General features: G+C 43.0%; 1 protein-coding gene across 2 annotated transcripts in view; it reads left to right on the top strand.

Moving 5' to 3' along the window:
• Sm (heterogeneous nuclear ribonucleoprotein L) overlaps positions 1-24,478 on the top strand; it is a 336,552-nt gene that overhangs the window by 304,396 nt on the left and 7,678 nt on the right. The window contains exon 7 of one of the 2 annotated variants that reach the window (XM_076322115.1): positions 23,755-23,847. The exons of the other annotated variant lie outside the window; for it this stretch is intronic. Coding sequence (XP_076178230.1) covers positions 23,755-23,847 — 93 coding nt within the window. The remainder of the gene's footprint in view (positions 1-23,754; positions 23,848-24,478) is intronic. 2 annotated transcript variants of the gene reach the window in all.

Below are 24,478 nucleotides of genomic sequence, written 5' to 3' on the forward strand. Positions count from 1 at the left end.
TGAGAAATAATGTCGTGTAAATGTTACGACAAGAGCAATTAATCAATCGAGCGATTCTCGAAAGTTCTCGATGGTCTTTCGGTTGCCTGCTCGCGGTGTTGTCAAGGTTTTTTTTAATAGTTGTAACGAGATCTCGTGCGATAGAATGTGATCAATAAATTTTCAATTATCGTTGCACAGACCGACGAAGTTTCCGAAGCGTTCGCGACGAAAAATGTCGGAATTATTAATTTTGCGAAATTCCGAAAATTTAACGAAAAATTAAATCCCCTGGATGGAACACTTTTGGGAAATTAAATATTTTCGGGGTTCGTCGAGTTAACGACTCTCAAATTTTTCACGATTATAGTCGATGACGCTTTGAACAATTTCGTTCATTCTTTTGTGACTAGCAATCTCGAGATCGTTCGTCGATTCATACTTTCAAAGTAAACCACAACGCGACAAAGATATCTCCACTCAAGAACTATAGAGAAACACACGTGCTCGGAATTGAAAAATTTGTCGCGATAAACGTTATCCGCGATAAATGTTACCCGCGATAAACGTTACCCGCGATAAAACACATCTGGAATAATAACAGTAGATCCATTTCAAAATTGAAATTATTATCAAAGACCAACATTTCAACACTACTCGCGATTGTTCAACAGCTTGTTCGAAAGCTATCACAGCATTCTTGTTCGAAAGCATTCGATAATAGTTTTTAAAAATCTTACCACTTTCGATCGTTACAATATTCACACCACCGAGATTCCTTATCGCTCGTCCACCGTAATCCTAACGATCTACCTTTGCAATTTCTACCGCGCAATCCTTCGAAATATTTACCGTTTATTTGCGAAAATCGCGACAGAGAACCGGTTCGCGTCGGTACCATTGAAACCCATCAATCGACGTACGAACTCCGCGGTGTATTCGCGTTATTTGCCCGAAAATATTCATCCCGTGACAATACAGAGGATTACCGTAGAATCGTTGGTGATTTCGACGAAATGCTCGATTAATCGCTCCTCGTCGTAACACCGAGCATTGAAATTGGGATCGTGGTACGCGACACGGAAATATTTCAAAGTGTGTTCCCGAAGAGAGAGGGTGGTCGCCGTTGACACCACCACCATCACCACCACCACCACCATCATCCCCGGTTTCGTCCGTTCTTCTGTTCTCTGTGCGCGTGGCGGGAATCTCGCGTGCACCGAGTAGCTGGATCCTCTCGTAGAATGGCAATTAAGCCGGTCGAATGCTAGGGGTTCAATTATCGGGTGCATTGGTAAGGAAAGTGCAGCTCGGTATCGCGATATTGCGTTATAGAGATCGACGTCGGTGACGGTGGCAGAGGAGCCAACGCGGGGGGGTTGGATCGTGTCGGGGGTTGGGGGCGTAATTGAAAATCCCACGAGCAGGTTTTCCCAGTGTCGGCGGCCTTAATTGCACGGAATCGGCCGGAATTGCGTTTGAAACCCGTTTGGAATTCCCCTCGAAATTAAGCGGTCTGGGAAGCGTAACTTCTTTTCCCCGGCGGAAGTTCGCGTTTAAACGTCGCCGATCGTTTAATCCCGGCCGGTATCTGTTTCGGCTGGTGGTCGAGGAGGATATTCGACCAATCGTGCACACGCGTTCGCGTCCGGTACCGATATACGGAAAACGTAATGAAACCGCGCCGCTCCCGATGAAAGGATCAAAAGATTTCCCGTTAACCCTTTGCCGTCCAATTTGTTTCCTGATTCGCGTCGGTTAATCCGACAGTGGGCGGAGGGATGTTTCTGAAACGCTGTTGGGAAATTTACCGGTGTACCTCGAGGCTCGCGAGTCTGGACAAACGAGTCTCACTCGATGGATTCGCCACCGGGTGTATCTAATTTTGGGAAACGTCGGTGGTACGTTTGCGAAATTTTTAGAAGGATCTTTGTGGAGGTTTTCCGGGTTTCGAAAAAGTTTTTAGAAATTTTGAAACGCGAAGAGTATCCGTAGATTTTTTACTAGAGAATCTCTCGATGAATTCGGGTGTATTCAATTTTGGGGAATATTGTTATACCGGTTGTGAATCTTTGAGAAGTTTAGGGACAGATTTTCGGAGCTCGAGAAGTATCTGTAGATTTTCGAACACCGTTTTGGAAACATCCTAATTATTTATCAAATACCGTACGTATACAGGGTGATAATTATATATTGATACTTTGAGGGACGAATCTAAAGGAAAAGAAGGAAAATGTCGCGCGAACGTAAGTTAAATTCTAATACTAAAGAAAGTTTCCAAATCGAAACGATAACGGATAACGAGATATTTTAAATAATAGTTCTTAACGACTCGTCCTGTATATTCCTCGTCTCGCTTAGATTTATACCGCGGTTCTCGTACTCCCGTAGTTTCGTAACACAGACGTTAAATAAATAAGTAAAACAAATCGCGCAGACTCCATTGTTCCGGGTATAATAAATCAAGTCTCTCGGAGTTAAATTCATTAGATTTCTATTCCTGGGGACGTTTAAAATCTATTGTGCACGCGACACTAACTAATGACGTTCTCGGACGCTGCAAGAAAATATAGTCCGTGGGTTTGAAGTTTAGTCGAACGACACCATGGTGCTACCTAACGAGTACTGTACGCGGAAAATCTCAACTCGCCTTCGTTAACAATATTTTTCGAACCTAAACGACCTACCCGTTCGCGTGACATTTTTTCTCAATTTGTTCTTCGAGTTCACCCTGTATACTTCCCGCGTTCGTTAATAATTTTTTTCCCCATTCTAACCGACATTCTCGTAACAATTCGTTTCTCCATTTGTTTCCTACATTCACCCCCCAAGTAACAAACTAAAACTCACCCCGTATACTTCTCACGTTCGTTAATAATATTTATCCATCTTAACCCACGTACATCACGTTCGCGTGACATTTTTTTCTCGATTTGTTCTCCGGATTCCGAGTTACCAACCGAACTCCACCCCTGTATACTTCTCGAGTCCGTGGTGAACACTTCGCGACGTAGAAAAATTGATTTCTCCTAAAAATTCAACAAATTTCCCGTCTCGCGATCGAAATGGAATCCGTTGAAGAACCACGACTTCGAGTGTACCCAGACCGAGAAAAACCGAGACCAGCCATCGTAAACGTGACCGCTACCCACGTTTATCGCGTTCCGTGCGTCAAGAAATGCAGTCGCTGCACTTTCGAAGCTTCCGAGCGCGCCGTGTATCGTTACCATCCAAGTGAACCGTTTGCCTTCGTTCAACGATCGAAATGAAACCCTCGTGCCGAAACTAATTTCATTCCAAGGGACCACGGTGTTCCCTACGCGACGGAGTAGTAGACGGTGTTCGAATCGACGAACCGAATCCGCGCGAACGTTCGAACGAGCCCACCACGTTCCTGACAGTGACACGCGGCTGTGACAGCCGAAGCTTTACGCGCGTTCTTTCGTCCCATCGGACATGCCAGCTGCGTGCATCCGAGAATGTAATATAGAGAAACACGTCTGCAACATAGTGCAAGCAATAGTAGAGCCCTAGCAGTAGGATGGCCCGTTTTTCTCTGTCGATTTTTGCTTCATGTTTGAACTCCCCGCAGCGGAGGGCTGCTTTGCGAAACGTCACGATGTCGATGTCAAAACGTTACTCTCGATTCAACGTTTGTCAGTCCGTTCGGACTTGGAAACCGGCCCCCAACGAGAATATCGTTTCCAACACTTTTTGGAAAGCTTCTCTTCGGTTTTCGATTATTGTGTATTGCAAGAATTCGTAAAGGGAAGTTGTTACGTTCACTGCCAGTTTTCCGTGTTCGTGGATGTCCGTTCGAACTGCGACACGAACAATAAGAAATATTCAACGATCAATGGATATTGTACGGTCTAACGACGGTAGCTTTGTTTGTACGTTTGCAATTATTAGAGTTTAGTTTTCGTGTATACGCTTCGGAGAAACGTTCATCGGTGATCACCCTAATGGCACGCAACGTGTTAAGGACGCGAAGGTTATTTGAAAGCTTACGATTAAAGTTTGTTTCTTGTGTAATCGTTTTGGAGAAACCTGCACCGGTGATCGCTGTAACAGAACGTACAACGTGTTCGGGACGCGAACGTTGTTTAAATTTTGCAATTAAATTTTTCGTAGAAACGCGTTCGAGGAATGTACACAAATGACGTTGAGAGTCACGAGACTTAGAAAATCAATCTTCGAGTATTCGAAATGTTGTTCGACGTTTTAAAGGAACCGGTCCAAGTTGTTTTGAAACGGTTTCATTTCCCTTCTTACCACCCCCAGCCACGAAACGTCGCGAAGTAGAGACTCGTTCGCGTTGACTCGAGAGAGAGAGAGAGTGAGAGAGAGAGAGAATAGGGGTGGTTCTCTCCTAGCATCTCGAGGTCGCCTCGGGGGAGTTTGGACGTTGACATCGACATCGCGGCCCTTCGTGGTCCTTTCTCAGGCGCAGGACACGAGCTCGGAATGCGGTCTGTCGAGCGGTCCAAGTTAATCAAGACGACGGGGAGCCTTGAAAAATCCTTCAGGTTTGCTTCGGAGGGCGTCGAAACACGGGAAATGAATTCCGTTATCGACAAGAACGTTTTAAAGGCCTGTGATGTATCTCTGTTTGCCACTCTCGCCACCCCCCCCCAACACCCCCACGGTGCTTCTCTTTTTCTCACCACCACCACCACCGTTACCAACCCTCTCTTATCTTTTTCGTCCGTCCGAACACTCCAGCCCGAAACCACCCTTCTTTTTCTTCGCTCGCTAAACGAGACGCCGTCGATTCGGCGCGTTACGACCCTCCTAAACGTCGCATTCGGTTTCTCATGCGATTTCGGAAAACGATCGTTCGATATCGATCGACGAAACGAAGGGAAGACTCACGCATCTCGCACGTACACGACACGAGGAATCGTTGGAAAAAGCGAAAGCTGGTACGATGTATGTTACAGAGACGAGAAGGGCGAGAAAGGGAAACGAAAGAAAAACAAAAAAAAAAAAACAAAAAAAATCGTCTAGGATGAACATGATATATATGGAACAACAACAACAACAAAAGACAAACATCATCAACAACAGTTACATCAACAGTAACAACAACATGAACAATAACAACAGAAACAACAACAACAGCCACGACGAACATGCACCACAAAAAAAAAATATATATATATGCAATATTTTATATATTCGACCTATTGGTACTGTGCATCCGTAGAGATCCCATATAAATATATATATATTATTATGCATACCAGTTACACATTACGCCGTAGATCTGCCGGGGAACCCTCTCACCTATCAGCCGATCATCGGAAAGATCAAACTACTACCACCACCAAACGAATAAATAAATAAAAAAACTGAAAATACGCCCGATAGAGAGTAATAAAAATTTTGATAAAAAAAAAAAAACTATGTAACAAAGTGTATATATATACAACAATGTCGAGAGTAGCGAGCACAGTCTAGAGAGCACAACAATAAATCAAAAAAACGTACGATAAATATGTGTCCTCCTGACAAAACTAAAAAATATATATATATATATAATACATATGTATATATATTATGCCATACGACTCAGAGTCAACCCTCCAGTAATTAAATATGCTCACCACCACAACGTTTCGCAAAGGCTACCAGTGCACTCACAGACAAACATTCGATCGACCACTGTTACCGCCCCGAAAAAAAAAAGATAAGTCAAAGTATAAATAAATATATATATATGTAGAACGTGTACAAATCTGTATATGTTACCGTCCACGTCGTGATATCGAGACTCTCAGAGAGACCACCACTCCGATCACGATCGAGAGAAATCGGAATACAAAAACAAAAAGACCACCCTTTGTCGTCTACCCGTCGAAACAACAAAATGTATATATATATATATTATTCTCTCTTTCCCACCGTATCTATGTATGTACGTATATATAGAGATAGATATATGTATATATATGTTTATGTCTACATACATACACATATATGTATATATATAAATATAGATATATAGAGAGAGAGAGAGAGAAAGAGAGAAATATATATGTATATATACATACATCTATCTATACACATGTACTCGAACGTACGCGTAAACACACGGTTAGCTAAATCCGTCTTCTTGTCGTACGTTACCGTATATATATGCACACCGCAGAAAATCTGTATATAATAATATGTATGTATATATGTGTATACATGTATACGTGTATACATCGGAGAAACGAGATCGTACAGTAACTAACCCGCAAGCGAAAAACCTGTTCGAGGAAGAGAGGAAAAATAAAAACGACACACGTGTATACGTGTATATGTATGTATATATGTCGAACCGCGTACATACATATCATATATACGTATACGTAATGCACCCCCGTAACGTAGACGGATCAGAACAAAAGTAAAAACAAAAAAAAAAACAAAAAAACAACAACAAGTAACAATTACAACAACAACAACATCAACAACTACAACTACAACAACAACATCAACAACAACAACAACAACAACAACAACAAAGTAAAATCGAGTAAAGTCAAAATGTGTATAATGTGTATACAGAGTGTATAAATCGCACACGGGACGACCGGAGAGGCAGGACGACGACGACGACGTGTCGCAGACGTATAAAATCGTTGAGCGAGACAAGGAGATTACGAAGGAACCGTGGAAACGAGAAAATGGGGGTTGTTATGTTGGAATGTTTGTCTGTGTGCAGATGCAGCCTACACGTTGTTGACTTGACGGTGATGATGGATTCACGTGGAACCGAGTACAGGGCCCGGTGATTGTTGGGGCTTAGGCAGGTCTACGGCTACTTACCTTCTCCCCCCTACTACTGTCTGCGAAGAGTGAGAGTGATAGCGCACCGGTCTCTTGAACGCGGACCCAAACGGTCCCGTAAATCTCGTTCGAGTCGGACGGGGATCGGTGACCGAGAGACACACGGGGGTCGATCACGGTAAGTCAGTATATACCAAAAAAAAAAACAAACCAAAAAAAAAAAAAACCAAAAAAAAAAGCAGTGCCTAACGAGTTTACCAGCGGAGGAGCGTTTTTTTTTTTTTTACCATACGTCTCCTCTCTCTGTTTCACTCTTCTCCTACCTTCTTTCTTCTTCTGTCTTCTAATCTCTGAGTCGCGATAAATTGGAGAATCGTGACCAACGGGTGGGTGGGGAGGTGGATCGTTGAGAACGGCGTCCAGCGTTTCGGATGCTCGAACGCTTCTCGCCCCTGTTCTACTCGCGCCCAGACGACTCGTTAGAGATAAGCACGGCTCTAGGCTTAGTCGGTTTTACGTCGAAGAGGTAAGTCGATTTCCTCGAATCTACCCGCTTTACGATTCGAGGACGGGGGGAGGGTTGACCTAGAGACCCTGCTAACGATTATCGTCGGGACACCGACGTGACGGTGCGAGTAGAGACCGATCGAGCGAGGCTGTTTCGGTGGGGGTGAAAAGTTTACCATGGGTCCCGTAAAGGACTTACATAAGGGAACGAGACATTTTCGGTGAACCGAGCTCGAGATATTCGGTTATTCTTAGCGAGTTTGGATAACCATGGTTCTTCGTACGTGGAATAATTTACATCTTATTTACATCTTGTGTTATCGTTTCTGTATTTTTCACCGCGAGTGAAGAGTTAATCGGGATCCGGTAGGACTTACAGAAAGGAACGAAATGTTTTCGATGAACCATATTCGGTTATTTTTATCGAGTTTGGATAAGCATGGTTCTTCGTACGTGGAATAATTTACATCTTGTGTTATCGTTTCTGCATTTTTCACCGCGAGTGAAGAGTTAATCGGGATCCGGTAGGAATTGCAGAAAGGAACGAAATGTTTTCGATGAACCGTATTCGGTTATTTTTATTCACTTTAGAAAGTGAAGAGAAATACGATTCTTTGTACGTGGAATAATTTACATCTCGAATTATCATTTTTGCATTCTTCACTGTGGAGATAACCGTATTGGTGAAGAGTTAACCGAGGTTCGATGGAGAACTTACGAAAGGGAAGGAGATATTTTCCGTGAACCAAACTCGAGATATTTGATTATTTTTGTTCACTTTGAACTTGATCACGCGAACATAGTTCTTTCTGCGTGGAATAATTCCTATCTCGTATTATCGTTTCTGCATTTTTTACGAGCGTAAATCACTTCGAACGGACACAGAATTTCGGAACACGTAAAAGAGGAAATAAAAGAACGTACGTGGTGTCGTAGGATTTTTCGAACAGATAAAAACATTATACTTTGTAAACAGAGACCTGTTGATGCTTTTTTACCAAGTTATGCAAACATTTTACACGCGAAGGAAATTGTAACGCGCTTTCGACTATCGTTACTTACAGAGAGTAAGAATAGATCGTGAATATTTATCTAATCCCTTTGTGCAAGCTGTATTCGTTGCTCAAGATTGTACATTGGTCTACGTAACTTATAATTACTTATCGTTAACGCTACGTTTCGCTATGTTGATCGTTCTTGTCGCTGCAGGACAGATCTGAAGAAATTGAATTATATCGTTTTTATTACCGTTGCATCTCGACAAAGGCAATATTTTTGGTCGTGCATCGACAACTTGCACCAATATAAATTAGATAAATACCACCGAGCTATTCGTAAGCCATCATTGCAAACTGTAACAAGTCGTTATCAATTCAAACGCATTCGATATTTTCTTTTGTCACGAATCATTTACGAGCTTCTGCCTTCACCGCGACATTTTTGTCTTATTTCTGCTAAAAGAACATAGCGAGACGGTTCGATCGGAAAATCCCAGACGTATTCGTTTCAAAGACACTTGTTGGATGTTGACACGCTGAACTTTCGTATCAATCACTGCACAGTAAGTATAATCGTACAAAGACCTCGTAGCTTGCAAAACAAAAGACTGAATATCTCAAGAACGAATGCATTGCATAATGTGTTCGAACTAGGTGAAAACAATGTCTGGAAAGTTCGCTGAGAAAATTTTACCGGATTATATTTTCTCTCGGTGACATCAAATAGTTGCGCAGATTCGCTCGTTAAAATTAATTCACGGATCATTAATTTATTTCAGAGACAATCGTTAAAAGTGCATTTTTCAAATCCTGTCGTTTAACCAGAGAACTCATTTAACCCTTGTACAACGAAACTGTACAACAAAGTCCAATATCCCTATTACTGTCATTTGAAAAGTTATCACTCGAATAAAAACAATTCTTACACATTAACAATCCAGTTTGCGCAACCGATACAAAATAGTAAAATTATTACAACACACCCAAATTATCTCATACTTTCAAATTACATCAATCTCGTTTTTTACCTATCTTCCAATATTTATTTTCAAGCATTGAATATAAACAAATATGCAACGTCTGCGCGTAGTTACACGAAAACGAATTCGAAATTTAATATTACAATTGTTTCGTTCGCGATTCCTCGTACATCGGTTCCGTTGTTAAATAAAATGATTAAAGCGGCGCTCGTAGGGACACTCGTTGAAATGTTTACTCTCCGTCCGATTGAAAACAACAAAAACCAGACGTGCCGTTGCAACAAGGAAAAATTGCGCATCCTCCTCGGCCCTGGACTCGGTTTTTTCCACGATGGATAATAATCGCGCGAACAAAGGGTTCGTTGTACAGGCGTCGCGATAGCCATCGCGAGAACCGATCGCAGGTTTTTACCAACGCTTAGTATTATCGGGAACACGGTTGATCGATGGAAAGCCGGTTCGTTGGTAAGAGCGATGGCCGACACGCCTCGGAGATTAAAAACTCTGGGGATTAAGAAAGTTTCGACGGGAGGCCCTCCTCGCGCCTCGATTCATAACTCGACGTCCGAAGTTTCGGGACGTCCCCCCGGAATCCTACCTTTTTGTCGGATAATTAAACGACGATCGCGACAGTCTCGCGGAAAATCGGAACCGTCGTTTCGTCGAGCGTGCAATTTTTCTCCGTGGCGACGAATTTTTTCACCCAAGCGACCTACACGTACACGCGGAGTTTTCCGATCAAAATCGTTGAAGTTCGAATCGTTACAGCTGTTGTCGCGTTTGTTATTGAATCGAGTCGTTGGTACTCGATAACGGTCCGCGAATAATCGACGATCGATACTCACGGTTGTTCAACCCGGTGGAACAATTTATCGAAATTCTTGTTCAATTCGTACATGGTTTGGGGCACGTTATCGAGCAACCAGAACTCACGATTCGTTGCCCCTTGTGGAAAAATTCGACGTCGGTGATTTGGTTGTTCATCGACCTGTTTTATCGAATGGATCAACGTGGTACAAGACGCGAGTATTTGTTCTTTGAGGGAAAGTATTGCCGAGAAGAAAAATTTATCGATTTTACCACTTGAGAATTGACCAGTTCTCGGACTTGTTACGAACACTTTGAGACTATTACTTGTTTCGAAGTTTGATCGAGAATGGAATTGAAAATGCACTTAAAGGGATTTTTTTACAAAATGTATTTTTAAAGATTTTTAAAGATTTTGCAACGAAAAAGAATATACTTTGAATATTTGTTAATTTACTTATCTCGTTAACTTGACTTGGAGGTCAAATAATTGAATATCCTTATGCAAATTTAAATCAATTTTTTACAGTACTATATATTAGATACTTTACTTTAACATCGTATTTGAACTATTACTGAAATTACTTAATATTCAAAAACTAAATATTTACAGTATGAATATATTTCATCACATCGTCCTTTGCATCGACGTACAACAAGCATCGATCGATCGAGAAAATTATATCTGTGAAAAAAACCATAAGAAAAAAGAAAATACCAAAAGCCTACAACAATTATAGACGAAAAAGGTGACGTGACCAAATACGTTTAACGCAAAGTCTTCAAAACAATCGTAAAATGTTGCTAAGAATTACAATTCATTTTCAATTCCAGTCTCGACCAAACTTCGAATACGTACTAGTTTCGAAGTATTCGCAATAATTTGATCACCCGTTGTACAACGTCGTCGAATGTAAATTATAGTTGAAACTAAAGCAACGAGCACCGTACTGTCTTACTTTATCTCGATTCAAAGTTCCGTCGCTCTTAATGGAAAACCCTTTGGTTTCAATCCGAACGAACGAGAATCGATCGAGCTTCGAAACTACGCGTGTCTCTGCACCGCGCTCGATTCTTTCTCCCGTGGACCGAGATTCGAAACGACTACGGTACTTTTTTGTAAACATCGCAGTAACGTCCGACCACTACCGGTAATTTGTCACGGCAGGAAGATCGTGAGCGAAAGAGCACCCCCGGGCTGTTCGAAAACAGAAACACGGTGGCGGGCACCGAAGTTACTGCGTACACACGACGTTATTAATTAACCGCAGGGGATACCGGCTCGGTTGCGATTGGTCACGTTGCGTAATCGACGATTCGTATCGACGCGACGCGTGTGCTTCTAATTACCTGCTCGACGAGCTACGAAACCGTTAACCGGCAAGATCAGGAAAGACTGGTACAGGTCTTCGGCTATTTTTTCTATTCTTTGTATTATATACCCTGGCTTCAGTATCAGTAATAATTATTAATATCGTTTTGGGTTAAGTAATGGAAATTGTCGAGCATTGTGATCGAAATAGTGTATTTGAAACGCGTTCGACCTGTTGGTCCCGATCATGATCGATAAAGTAGATGATCTAGAAATATGAAAAGTTCTTTACCGAATAGGTAGACAGTAGATTTTTGTTCGTGAAAAATCGTAATATTATAAGATGGAATTAGTTGTGTTGAAATCTGAAGATATTCCAGCCTAAAAGTATTTTAAACAATATCTTTACGCTAAAAAATATTTTTTTGTAAATATTTCTCAGAATAGAACACCACCACCTAACGAATCGTACTTTCGCGTCACGCGTCGATTAGACGACACATTGTTCCTCCGATTTCTTAGAAAATACGGATACGGGTTGTGGGGAAAATTGTTGCCTTTTCAACGAGCCCCAAAATTGGTCGTTTTCCACCATTGTCCTTTCGTTTAGAGAATTGGACCTGTTGCTTTCCGACTGGCAACTAAAAATTGCGCGAAGCGTCGCACCATAACGCCGCGGAGACCGTGGCAACGATCCATGCAAAGGGACTAATTTTACGATTATCACGGTCGTTCGGGTGAATCTTAAAAGCTCCTTTTGTGGCACCGTCGCGTTACGGTCGCTAGATCTACCATTGATAACTCGGCCGACAGCAAAGCGGTAATTACGAACGCACTGAACTCCAAGACGTAGAACTACTAACGAGCGACCTTAATTTTCAACGTTATCCATTCTCTAACGTCCGTACAGGGTGTTTTATAAATACACAATACTTCAGAGGATGAATCTACGCGCTAAGATAAATAAAAAATGTCCTACGAACGTATGTCCTCTGTACCTTGGTTTTCAAGTTGAGAATACCGGAGGAGAAACCACGCCTGGGTCCAAACGGACCCGTAATTTAACCTTGCTCGCACAAATATTTTCAACAAAGATTCTCACTATTCTAACGTACTTTCCTTCGTTTGTAAGATAAATTCTACCATACATTCGATCTGTGTAAGAGTCCCTCTGGGTCTGAAAGGACCCAGGGTGCGGTACAACGAAGGTCAAAGAAAATATTCTGAGCGTTGCGACGCATCTTAGCATCGAGTTATCCACTCGTTCGAAGAATCAGGTGTTTCTCGCGAATCGTGTACAGGTGAGAGCTAGAAAGATGACATCTGGAGTGTAGGTCAACTTCTCAGTTACGCACAGTATATTTCATTGAATATATATGGGACTTTAAACAGGCCCGAAATAAAGCTATCGAACCACGAGACGGACATTTTAAATATTTTCCATAATCGACCGTAACTCGAAAACTAAGGTATACAAGACAAACGTTCGTACGATATTTTTTACTTAAATTGACGCGTAAATTTATTCCGTGACTTACATTTCTGTAACACCGTGTAGCACGTCCTGGACGATCCACTCGCGGGATCCAATCCTTTATCGCAACGGTAGGGTCGTCAGAGTCGTTGTTCGAAAAAAAAAAATACTCTAAACGTTCTTTCGTTCGCTCGAAATTATTTCCACCCCGATTTGATTTATATACCCCAGGCACAGAGGGCAATTTTTCATCGAACGAACGTTTTGCGGCCGTGTACCGATAACGTGTCTCCAGTGTCGGAAGATACGGAGAGGCATAAATAGCGCGACGTCGTTATCGCGACTAGCGCTTGAGCTTTTACGGGCAAATCGTGTAATTGACTTTCGCAATTTACGCTTGTAAATAATTTCGCGGCGTGTTTCTCGTTCTGTGTAAACACGCCGGTAGGTTAATAATTTATCGATCGTTTCGAGGCAATCCGAATCGTCGATGAAACGTTACGTGCCGCGTAACGATGTTTACGTTTGCGGCGATTAATCGATGTAACTAGCAGCGTGACAATTTTTATAATTAATCGATTAAGTGTCTACCTTAGAGAACGTTTTGGAGCAGATCCGTTCCATTGGTTTAATAATATAATAATAACGATAAAGTAAGATAATGTAATATTTGTAATCGATCATACATGTATGACGAATGTAACATATTTTATATCGATATAATAATATACAGGGTGGGAATAACGCAACAATACGATAAATAAACACAATGTGAGTTTTGTAATTAATTGGTTGTGTATCAATGTATCATTTGATACGCATTTGGGAAAACATTCTTTTTATCGGTACAATGTACAGTAGTATTTGGAGACGTAGAAAAACATACGGGAGATGCACAAACAAGAGTTTTAAAATTCAAAGAGTCGGACAGGAAATTGCGATTCTCGAGATAAATCTCCATTCGAGGGACCAATGGAACCCGGACGTGGATATTTCACTATTGAGGAAGATCTAATTGTAACTCTGGAAGAATTAGTTGGGAGAAACTTAATTCGACTCGTTCCACAATCCAGCCGCCACCTGAAGAAGATGGGAAAGATTTGCAAATACGACCTGCTTCGGTTAGCTCTTTGCAAAACGAGCGTTGCAGAAACTGGAAGGACTTCGAGTAAGAAATCATGAACAGATATCTCCAACTTTCCGTTGAAAAATTACTTACTCGAAAGGAAAACAAATGAGATCGCAGAGACGAAGGGAAAAATGGAATCGAATTCCGGCCGCTAAAAGCAACGAAGTGTTTTAAAAGGAACACTAAAAGTTTTGTACGAAAAATAAGGAAAAAATTCACGAAACGATGGAGGATATATTGAATCTCTCGGTGGGTTGATTATTTCGTTCGAAACAAACGTAAACTGAAACTGGCGCGTCCATCGACTTTGCGACGATACTATTGAAAAATATCTCTGAAAAATTTCACCCTTTCGTACCCGATGCTAACGTACACCGTACCGTAATACTTCAAAATCGATGATAGGACACATTCCTTAAACGACAGGAAATATTCCAACTCCACAAGTGCTTAAAAAAAAAAGAAACTACGAACTAACAAAACTACAATACATCTAACTTTCACCTGAAAACTAATCAATTATAAATATCCATTCCCAATTACATTTACCATTCCCGCGTTAGAACATTCAAAGAAGATTCCAACGTGCAAAGATACAAATTTCAAAAAATGATCTTCCAATATAGCGGTAGGAAGATAAAAAAACCTATTCACCGTTTAAAAATTAAAAATTGATAGTATCGAGTCGCATCCTAACGTAATACGGAAAATATCCGCGTTATTTACGAAACGACTTAATTATCCGTGTTGTCCGGTGTTGGTGTATTAATTACGAGAAATTAACCGGGAGCGTTATTAGCACAATTAGTATTATGTAACAGTCCCGTGCGTTCGATTGTTCGCGATCATCCAATCCACTTACGGTTCGCGTTTATGGTTCCGCCCTACGGTAGCGATGAAACAGAGAGCCATGCGGTCGGTGGACTCCACCGTTGCAACGGTATTTTATGGGGGTTGCGCGATGGCAGACTGCGTGGCAACGGTGTTGGTCGATACAGCAAAGGGACGTTGTCGTCATTCGTTCCCAGCGGCGTCCTTCGCCAAACACTTGCAGGAGAGAGCCACTCCTGGCCGCTTCGTAAAGGAAACAAAGGGACCGAACACTTGTTCCGGGGACTCGACGAAGCCCTCGTCGCGCCCAATGCAATCGTTTGTAATTGCTGTTTCACCGCAACGACGGATACATGTCGGGGAAACAACGCCGTTATCGCCACGCGTTACCGACCTTTTTTCCATATTTCGATTTATCGGATCACGCCGGTCACGAGTGAACCCTGCTCCACACCGCCGGCTTGTTTTCTCCTCGATTGAAATTTCGGAACGTAGGGGATGATGTTTCCCAGCGGCTCGCGCGGAAATCTCGCTACGGTTTGCATAAATACTTTTTTCATCCCCTTGGTGAATCGAGCGTGGGATTTTTGGAAAATTCGGAGGGACGAGGGTGGAACTTCTGTACGGTCTGCGAGTATTGTTCGGATTGAAAAATTGTGTCATTTTGTAGGAGGAATATTTTTTGGAAGGTAGTAATACAATTATTGACATTTTCGAGTGATACTTTATTATTATTAAGGCACCAAAATACATGGTATTGAATTTTCTGGGGAATCGTAGAATATTTCGGAAAATGAGAGGGATGACTCGAGGATGCAACTTTTGTGCAATCTCTATGTATTGTTTTCATTGAAATATTGTGTCACTTTGTAGGTATAACTTTTTTTGTAGGTTAATAACACAGTTATTGACAATTTTCGAGTGATACGTTATTACTAGGATACGAAAGTATGTAGTAGTTACTTTTCTGGGAAATCGATCGCATAACTCTCGGGAAATAGGAGCCATAGGTCGAGGGTATAAATCTGTGCAACCCCTAACTATTGGGGTTATTGTTCGAGTTGAAAAATTGTGTCACTTTGTAAATATAACATTTTTAATGGGCTAGCAACATAATTATTGACAATCTAGCACCGATACGACGTTCTACGATCCCAAAATATTATTTATTCTAAAAACACGTTGTAGTAAATATTCTTTTAATAAACCGATCACTTTATCTATCGAGGAATTTGTCTCGGTATGTCAAAGATCTATTTCTACGCGATTCTCAAATATTCAGTCTTTAAACATATTTTCCTTAGTACAATCTTCGTCAATTCCATAATTATTTAGGAATCTCTGATAAATCAATACCGAATTATTGACGATTTTGTGGCGATAGGTAAGCATTATAATCCTCTACAATCCCTAAATATTGTTCAATCTATAACCATATGTTGCTTCTGGTCGCAATCGTTAAATATTGCTCCGTCTGGACGCACGTTCAACTTTGTACAACTTTATCCGGTGAACCAATAACACAATTATCGATGTACTCCTATCGATACGTTAAAATTATAATCCTCCCCAACCATCAAACATTATTCGGTCTATAAATAAATTCTGCTTCGTACAAATTTTATCCGGCCAACCAATCGCCTAATTATTTATGAATTTTTTTTTTTATTCCCCGTTGAGAATGTAACCTTCGTGCAGCCATCAAATATTATTCCGTCTAAAAATATCCAGCACTTTGTACGTCATAATTTTGTTGATAATCGATCACGTAATTACCGATAAATTTATGGCGATGCGTCGGCGGTGTAACCCTCGAGCATTTTCCAGTCTAAAAGCGTGTCCTATTTCCCGCAACTATTTCTGGTGAACCGACGGTGTAATTACTGTGAAACTTTATTAGAATATTTCGTGGAAACAAGATGCCCGAGAAAACGGCGAGTTCCATCAAAGAATACTAAAATTTACATAAAAACCGTGGTACCTTTGAGAAGATAATTTTTCCCTTCTCGCTGTCGTGGTGGTCGCTTCGTAATTTCTACGGTTCGCTAAAATTCTTAAAATTCTTCCACGGCCGGAAAAAATATTCGATCGTTAAGTCCGCGAGTACCTTCAACGTTGCGGGTAATTCAATTTTTTAAGAAACGTGTTTTCCGGTTAGTATGTTTTTATCGTTGTTCCCTCGCTGTCGGCTAAAGTCGGTATACAACGGGAATGAAATTATCCAATAACGATACGTAGAATTTTTTATCCTCGTTGAAGGAAAGGTTAATCGATTTTTCAATCGTTTCTGGGTCCTCCGTTTCCCATTAAGCCCCCGATGTGAGCACAGTCACCGTGTAGCTCTCGTCGCGAACGCCACGATATCAGAATTTCGTTAACCTACCTGAGGAGAGCCATCGGTTCCAATATCCGATTTTAATAGTCTCCGAAGGGGCTGCGTAGGGCAATTTATAAAGTTACAGGCCACATTATAGAGGGTAATGGATCGTTAGGTTCACGGAGGATAGCAAAATCACGTGGACGGTTGACGTTTATGGGGGGGTACCGGGCGTCTCGAGTTCCGGGCAACGGGACGACGCGACGGCCATTGTCGCGTGACGTTTTTCGCGAAACAATCGACGGAAATTGCTCTCTTATCTCGGTCGCCTCTCGTTTTTTCTGTTTTCTTTTTTTTTTTCCTTCTCGAGAAACGAGAAATTTCGAAAAGAGAAAAAAAAATTACTCCAACGTACTTCAATCCTTCCCGATAGAACGAAAAAAGGGGACACTGTGTTACGGTCGAATTATCGATTCTCCGTAAACATAAATTCAGCCACGGTTTACGAGCTTCGCTTTAATTTATCGGCTCCGTCGCCGCTCCATTGTTCTACGTTCCATTTACCGGACGAACGTTTCGGAGATTGACAAATATTGTGGAAACTCTACTTTTGAAAAATGTATCTCGAAGGTGACGCGAGTCTCTCGTGGTTTCCACTCACCTTTCACGTGCTCGAAAGTAAGAAAACAAGGGGACTTTTTATCGGTACAATGGCGTACGTCATAGGATGGGAACAACGGGACAGTGACGATTAAGAAACATAATGTAATCTTCGTATAGGTAATCAATTAACCAGTGTCTTATTTGGTGTACAATTAGGAAACATTCTTTTGTTGTTATAATGCTGTAGAGTAGTATTTGGAAGTGGAAACACCACTTGAAAAATGTATCCCGAAAGTGACACGAAGGTCTTGTGTTTTTTAAGCACCGCAGCCCACCGCGTGTACAAAAGTAGGCAAGCCAGGGTAGGAAAAACACGTCGATCGCAGCGATAGTGGAACGTTTGTCGGACACGATATCCAAAATCGCAATCTCCACGGTCCTCCGCGATACTCGTCCAGTTTTAGAGACTTGTAAGAGCCTCTATATGACCTGAATGTACCGTTTCCCCGGGTTTCCTGTTAAATTTCGTTCGGTGTTCCTGTACCTCCGTTATTAAAATTCTCTGACCCGGGTTTCGGGAATCCGACGCTTCGCAGAATTTCGTTCGGCCGTGAAATATTGTATCTCGTATCGGTGCTATGATTAAAAAAAAAGAAAGGGAGAAAGAGAGAGAGAGAGAGAGAGAGAGAGAAAGGTCCGTTACAAGGAGAAAAGCGATATTAAGAAATCTACATTTGCACAGATCCGTGAAACGTGTTACCGTTTCTCCTGTTTGCGATATAAATTTCGAGCGTGGAAATATATTTGCTTTTCATTCTCTCGGAACTTTCCATTGTTTTTAAATCAAGTTGTCGGTGGAACCTCTACACTCTATACGGTATAATTACACGATATATTTACACGAATCCGAAACATGCGATGTGTTCAACAGGTTCCCATACCGGTGCACTCTATGGTGTAGAACAACGCGAAAATATTTCGTGCGTTTCGTTGAATAAAAAAATTTCCCTCCTGTTTGCTAAATGACGAATAAATATCGTTCCGCTTGTAAAAACATGTAACCACGCGGACAAACACAGTCTGTGGGCTACGATGGGAAATACATTGTTACGGGTTTCGATGTTTATTTTCAATTCTGTAACGGAATGTTTATCGCCGTGCTACGCGTAACAATTTTTTGTCATATTTTCGCCTCTAGATCAATCGAAACGCTGTACAACACCGTTGTTTCGAATAATCGAACGACTTTCGTATTTTGAGTGCTCGTCATATCGAACACATCCATATCTCGAACAATTCAAAAAACGATATTATTTCTTATTCTCGAATCGATGTTTCGTATATTTCGAAAGCTAAAATATTCTTTTCTATCTCTGTTCCGAATGAAATTCTCCCGGATACCGTACCAGAAATACTTCACACTGGTCGTCTCCTCTCCGTGTCCTCTCCTCTCTCGTCGTCTTCCAACCGAGAAGCTCTGGTAGACACCTCGGCTAAGAACTCGACGTCGTATACGTAAATTATTCATCGATGGAAAAGTATATGAAAGTCGTGCATCGTCGAAAACGCGAAATTCACGGCTCTTTGCGACGAGCACCCCCCCGCACCGATTTATACCCGCCCCGGGCGTATAAACGCGACCGTAGCACCGGTTGCGAGTAGCAACTTGCGCGTATCCTCGGAAGTTACCCACTGGTGTCTCTGACGTGTACACGGTGAAACTTCCGCGCGAATAGGATCGATACTCGGCTCGTTGGGACTTGGACCCTCGTGTTCGTGTACACGCAGCCTGGTAACATCATCCTTAAATCGAGCAGAAGAGCAGATCGCTCGCAAGGATAAGTTCTGGTGCGGACCAAAGATACGGGGAGAGGGGATCTTTATTTGGATCAGCACCGTGACGAAATATTTCGAGAGGAATCTCGAGAATCGAGATCGACCAGGCGGAGGGACCGAGAGAGACAGAGAGAGGCTTCTACTCGAACGGATCGTAAATCAGAGCTTTCGCGCCGAGATCTATCGATCCTAATGTTGGTTTTGATACGACCACGACGAGCATTCCGATTTTCTAGGTCGTTTGCTTCTTCCGGCGTGGATGGATAGTGTTTGGAATAGTTGCGTGGCTGACGTCACGTCCCGACGTTGCTTGTTTGCTTTGCCGTAATGGTTTATTTTTTCCCCGCCCCGGGTAATTGTACGTTACCGGGCGAAATTCGTAAAAACTTTTCGATTTACTGCACCGAAATTTACGGCTACGCGCGAGCCCGTTCCCTGAACCGAGGTGCTTAGAGCGATCTTCCTTGAGAATGATTTATGCTCCTCCTCGGAAGTCCGCGAGAAGTATGCGTCTGACGATCCAACGGTGAGTTTGAACCTTTAACAGTGACTACCGCGTATTTTTCAACGTCGATCGCAAAATGAACGCGCAACGCGATCGCGTGTTGCAAAGTGGACGCGAGATTGCTCGTTTTTTGTCGATCCACGAAGAACGCGACGACGATTAATTGGAAGTTAATAATCTAGAATAGAGTATTTATTCTCTTACACTGTACATTTAAACACATCACGACTCTGAAACATCGTTAATTAATTTACATGTATAAAGTTACTGCTGTGTATTGGGTATCGTCCTATTCTAAAACGAAAGCTAATAATTATGAGAAAAGTGACCAACTTGGTAGCCTTTGAGTAACACCTCTTTGATACCGTACATTTAAACATCGTGACTCCAACGATGATTCTTGTACACATCGTTAACGACTCTATGCACATGTATAACACTACAGTGAAGAACTGGACATCGTCCTGTCCCCTAACGAATCTCCTAATCGCGACAAAAATGACCGACTAGGTAGCCTTTAGATATCCCCTCTTCGACACCCTATATTTAAACATCGCGACCCAGAGTTACAGCACAATTAATAACTCTAGATATATACAACACCGCGGTGAAGAATTGGACATCGCCCAACCCCACAACAAAGCTAATAATCCCGACCAAAAGTGCTCTACCGTGGCTGTCGTTGGGTATCTCCGCTTCGACACCGTACATTTAAACATCCTGACTCCGAGTTGCCCAGACATCGTTAATAACTGGGCGAAAACAAAGCTTATAATCCCGCCGAGAGCGCTCAACTTTGGCACCCTTTGGGTATCTCCTGTTCAACGCTATACATTTAAAGATCGCGCGCGCCAGCGTTACCCAGAACATAATTAATAACTCCGCGTATCGTGACACCGTGGTATCGAACTCCCGCGACAAAGCTTGCGTAATCCACGGGCTGGAACCGTAACTTCGACACCCGATGGTCGACACTCTCTGGTCTCGTTACGTTGAAATTCGAGCGTTCGTTTTCAAAATTTTTCGAACGTGTCGCGATCGTCGTTCGACGGTTCGAGGGACGACACTTTTTCGTTCGATTGGCGATCAAATCGACGCGAATTGAACTTGTGAATAACTGGCCCTCGACGAGGGCCCCGTGGCGATGCACCGAGCCGTCCAACCGGAACGAAGATGCATCGTTCACGACGGAGTTGCAACGAGGCTGCGTGGTGCGTCGGCACGCGATACCGAATATTCGAAATCGATCTAGGTTACGGGCAACCTGGCCGATATCAGCGTGGCTCGTGCACCAGCACGCCCTTCGTACGCCCACGTAGCCGAGTCCGTGTACGTAATGCGGTTTAATATAGACCGATTGTATACGACGTCGGTTTCGGCGGAGAGGCGCAGAGATTGTATCTCGAAGAGACAGGCAGCAGCAGGCCGAAGGAAAACATCTGACAGGCCACATGCGCGGCAGTATCGTAAGACAAAGTGCACCGGAAACGATCTTGCACGGGGGGGTTGGTTCGATTAAGAGGTTCGGGGAAATCGAATGAGAAACATCGTTCGTGTTCTAGTAAGAAACGTGCACGGATAAATATCGAAACGGAACACGCACGCGTGAACGTAATTACGCGCGGTGTGCGAAACGTCACGATGTCGCTCGTGATCTTCAACGGTGGACGATCGTCGAGAATTTGTGAAATTTTTGATCCTTCGACTTTTCCCGGCGAAACGTGGATAGCTGGGATGGAACTCGTGAGACCTGATAGAGGCGATACTGGACTCGTGGAGCTGGGTAGCGAGGATTTTCATCGAGTGAGACTCGGTAGAGGCTACTTGGGACTGATAGAGGTCGATGCGAATGAGTCTGTGGCTGAGGGATCCTAATGAAAGGGATGTCGACTCGTGGAACTCTGATCGGATGAGTCTGGATTCGTGGAACTCTATTCAAATGACTCTGTACTCGTGGAATTCTATTCAAATGACTCTGGACTCGTGGAATTCTATTCAAATGACTCTGGACTCGTGGAATTCTATTCAAATGGCTCTAAACTCGTGGAATAGATAAGTAGGGAGTAACGAAGCGATCATCTTCCTCCTTCCTCAGTACCGATGTCTTCAAGTCTCAAAAATAACAAGTCCCTCGAGTACGGTGGCATACGAGCCGAGTTCCTTCTGTTCAGAGTTAGACTCTACAAATCACTGGTATCTAATTCCTCGGATCCTAGAACGTCTACATGGAGTCTACGTTTACACTGTTATCATGAGTCCAGATCCGTTTGTATTAGGTTCCACGAGTCCTCAAGTTCTTAATACCTAACCCTTCGAATCCTTAGACGTCTACATCGAGTCTCACGAGTCCTAGATCACTTCCTTCGAGTCACTCTGAATCCAAAGTCAACTCAGAATCCAACGACGTCTGTATCAGGTATCGTGAATTCAAAGTCATTCGTCCTGGGTCCAACGAGTCCCCAAATTCTCAGCACTCAATCTCTCGGATCCCGAAACATCTGTCTACGTCGAGTCTTCGCGAGTCCTGGGTCACTTCCATCGGGGAATACTTTGACCCTAAATTCAACAAACATCCACACCTTATGAATCCGAGGTTTACTTACATCGTGTCCCACGAGTCCCAAGCTCTCGGTACCCGAGATCCCTCGTAACCTGAAACGTTCGTATCGAGTCTCGCGAGTCCCCGGGGTACTCTCGAGCTACCTCGAGATCCAAAATCGTCGACACGGAATCCAACGAACGAAGAACCGGAGCAACTGCGCAACATTTCTCACAATTCAGGTTCTCGTAGCCCACGAACAAACGAAACATCGCCCCAAATGATAACGCACTTCACGTCGCTCGAAGTCGCGTTCGTTTTTGCAGCTACTTGCATCGGGCTCCGGTGTGTCGTGTCACTTGCATCAAAAGTCGTCCCCACGTTGTTCCCAAGTTGTTAGCGTCTGATCACTCTCAGACGTTCTGTATCGAGCCCCAAGTGTCCGGTGGGAGGTCACTTGTATCCGGTCCTACGAGTCCGAAGTCATAGGTATTGTGTCACTCGGTCCTGGGACGTCTATATCGGGTCCCACGATGCCGGGGTTATCAGTACCATGTCCTAGGGGACAACAACGGCCGTGTGCGGGCGTTTCGCGTCTCATTTGGTTAAATCCGAGCGGACCGTGGACGGTTCAACGAATAACCGTGTCTCGTGAATTTCTTAAGACCCGGCGGCGTGTCTCGCGCGGGGGAAAATCGATTAACTCTCGTGACGCAGGTTGAAAACCGGGATCGATTGTCTTCTCTAACTCCGATAACGTTATTACGAATTCATTCGACGGTTGGCTCTCTCTCTCTCTCTCTCTCACTCTTTCTCTCACTCACTCACTCTCTCTCTCTCTCGATGTACACTCGAGTTTCTCGTTGCACACGCGTGATTCTATCGTCGGGATTCTTATAGACGAGAGGCCGCGACCGAACGATCGTTATCAAGGGTTTGTTTTCCGCAAATCCGTATCTATTTTCTTCTTTTTTTTTTTCTTTCTCATCCTTTCTTTTTCTTTTTTTTTTCTTGGTTTTTTTTTTCTTAATTTCTTCACTCGCTGATCGACCCTAGAACGCGAACGGTGATAATCGACGATTGTCTTCGTGTTGTCGACGGTGGAAAACGTTTACAGGAGAATGGGAAATAAACGAGATACGTTTACGCTGTTACAGGATCGAGTGCACACAAAAATGACACAACCGGAAATGGAAGGCCGGCTCCCCTTTTGGCGGAACCCAGATACGGCGCCGCGCCCCAGCCATACGGTAAGTGTCTCCTCCTCAGGTCCCTCCCTCACTGTTACTCCCCCATTTAGTAGTGAAATTAAGCGGACCAATTTAGAAAACGGACCGTGGGGGTCATCCGACGGTGATGATCGCGTTTTCTTTTTTCTTCGAAGATTTTTTTTTTCTCTTTTGTGTGATTTTCTTCCTCCCTACCATCACCACTCCACATACCCCCCTTTTCAATGCACGCGCAAGAAACACAGTCCGTGTAATCGCACGGTCGAAGAAGTTCACGAACAACGATTTCGGCCCCCCTGATTGTGCGCGTGCGATTCGCGAATGGTTCGTTGGCGCGTGGTTGTTACGGGGAACGTATCTCGAATTTCCACGGAAAAATGTTGTACGGTTTTGTCGGTTCGCGTGGAGGTTCAGTGGCCCGCGGTGAACTAGCGAGTGAATCGGTGGCCAAGGAGGTAAGTGCAGTAACCATGAATTTCGATGCCATTACGGTAATTGACAATTTCGATTTATTTTATTAACACGGTCGTTACGGTAGAAGCGTTATTGTTTTTGGTTTTTAGCGCACCGTGTGCTTGGGATTTAACGATATTGGCCCCCGCAACGCGATCGTTGTTTCGCACCGGGGTAAATTATCACGTGAAATCGTTGC

This window comes from Ptiloglossa arizonensis, chromosome 10, assembly GCF_051014685.1.
Source record: "Ptiloglossa arizonensis isolate GNS036 chromosome 10, iyPtiAriz1_principal, whole genome shotgun sequence".
Lineage (NCBI taxonomy): Eukaryota > Metazoa > Arthropoda > Insecta > Hymenoptera > Colletidae > Ptiloglossa > Ptiloglossa arizonensis.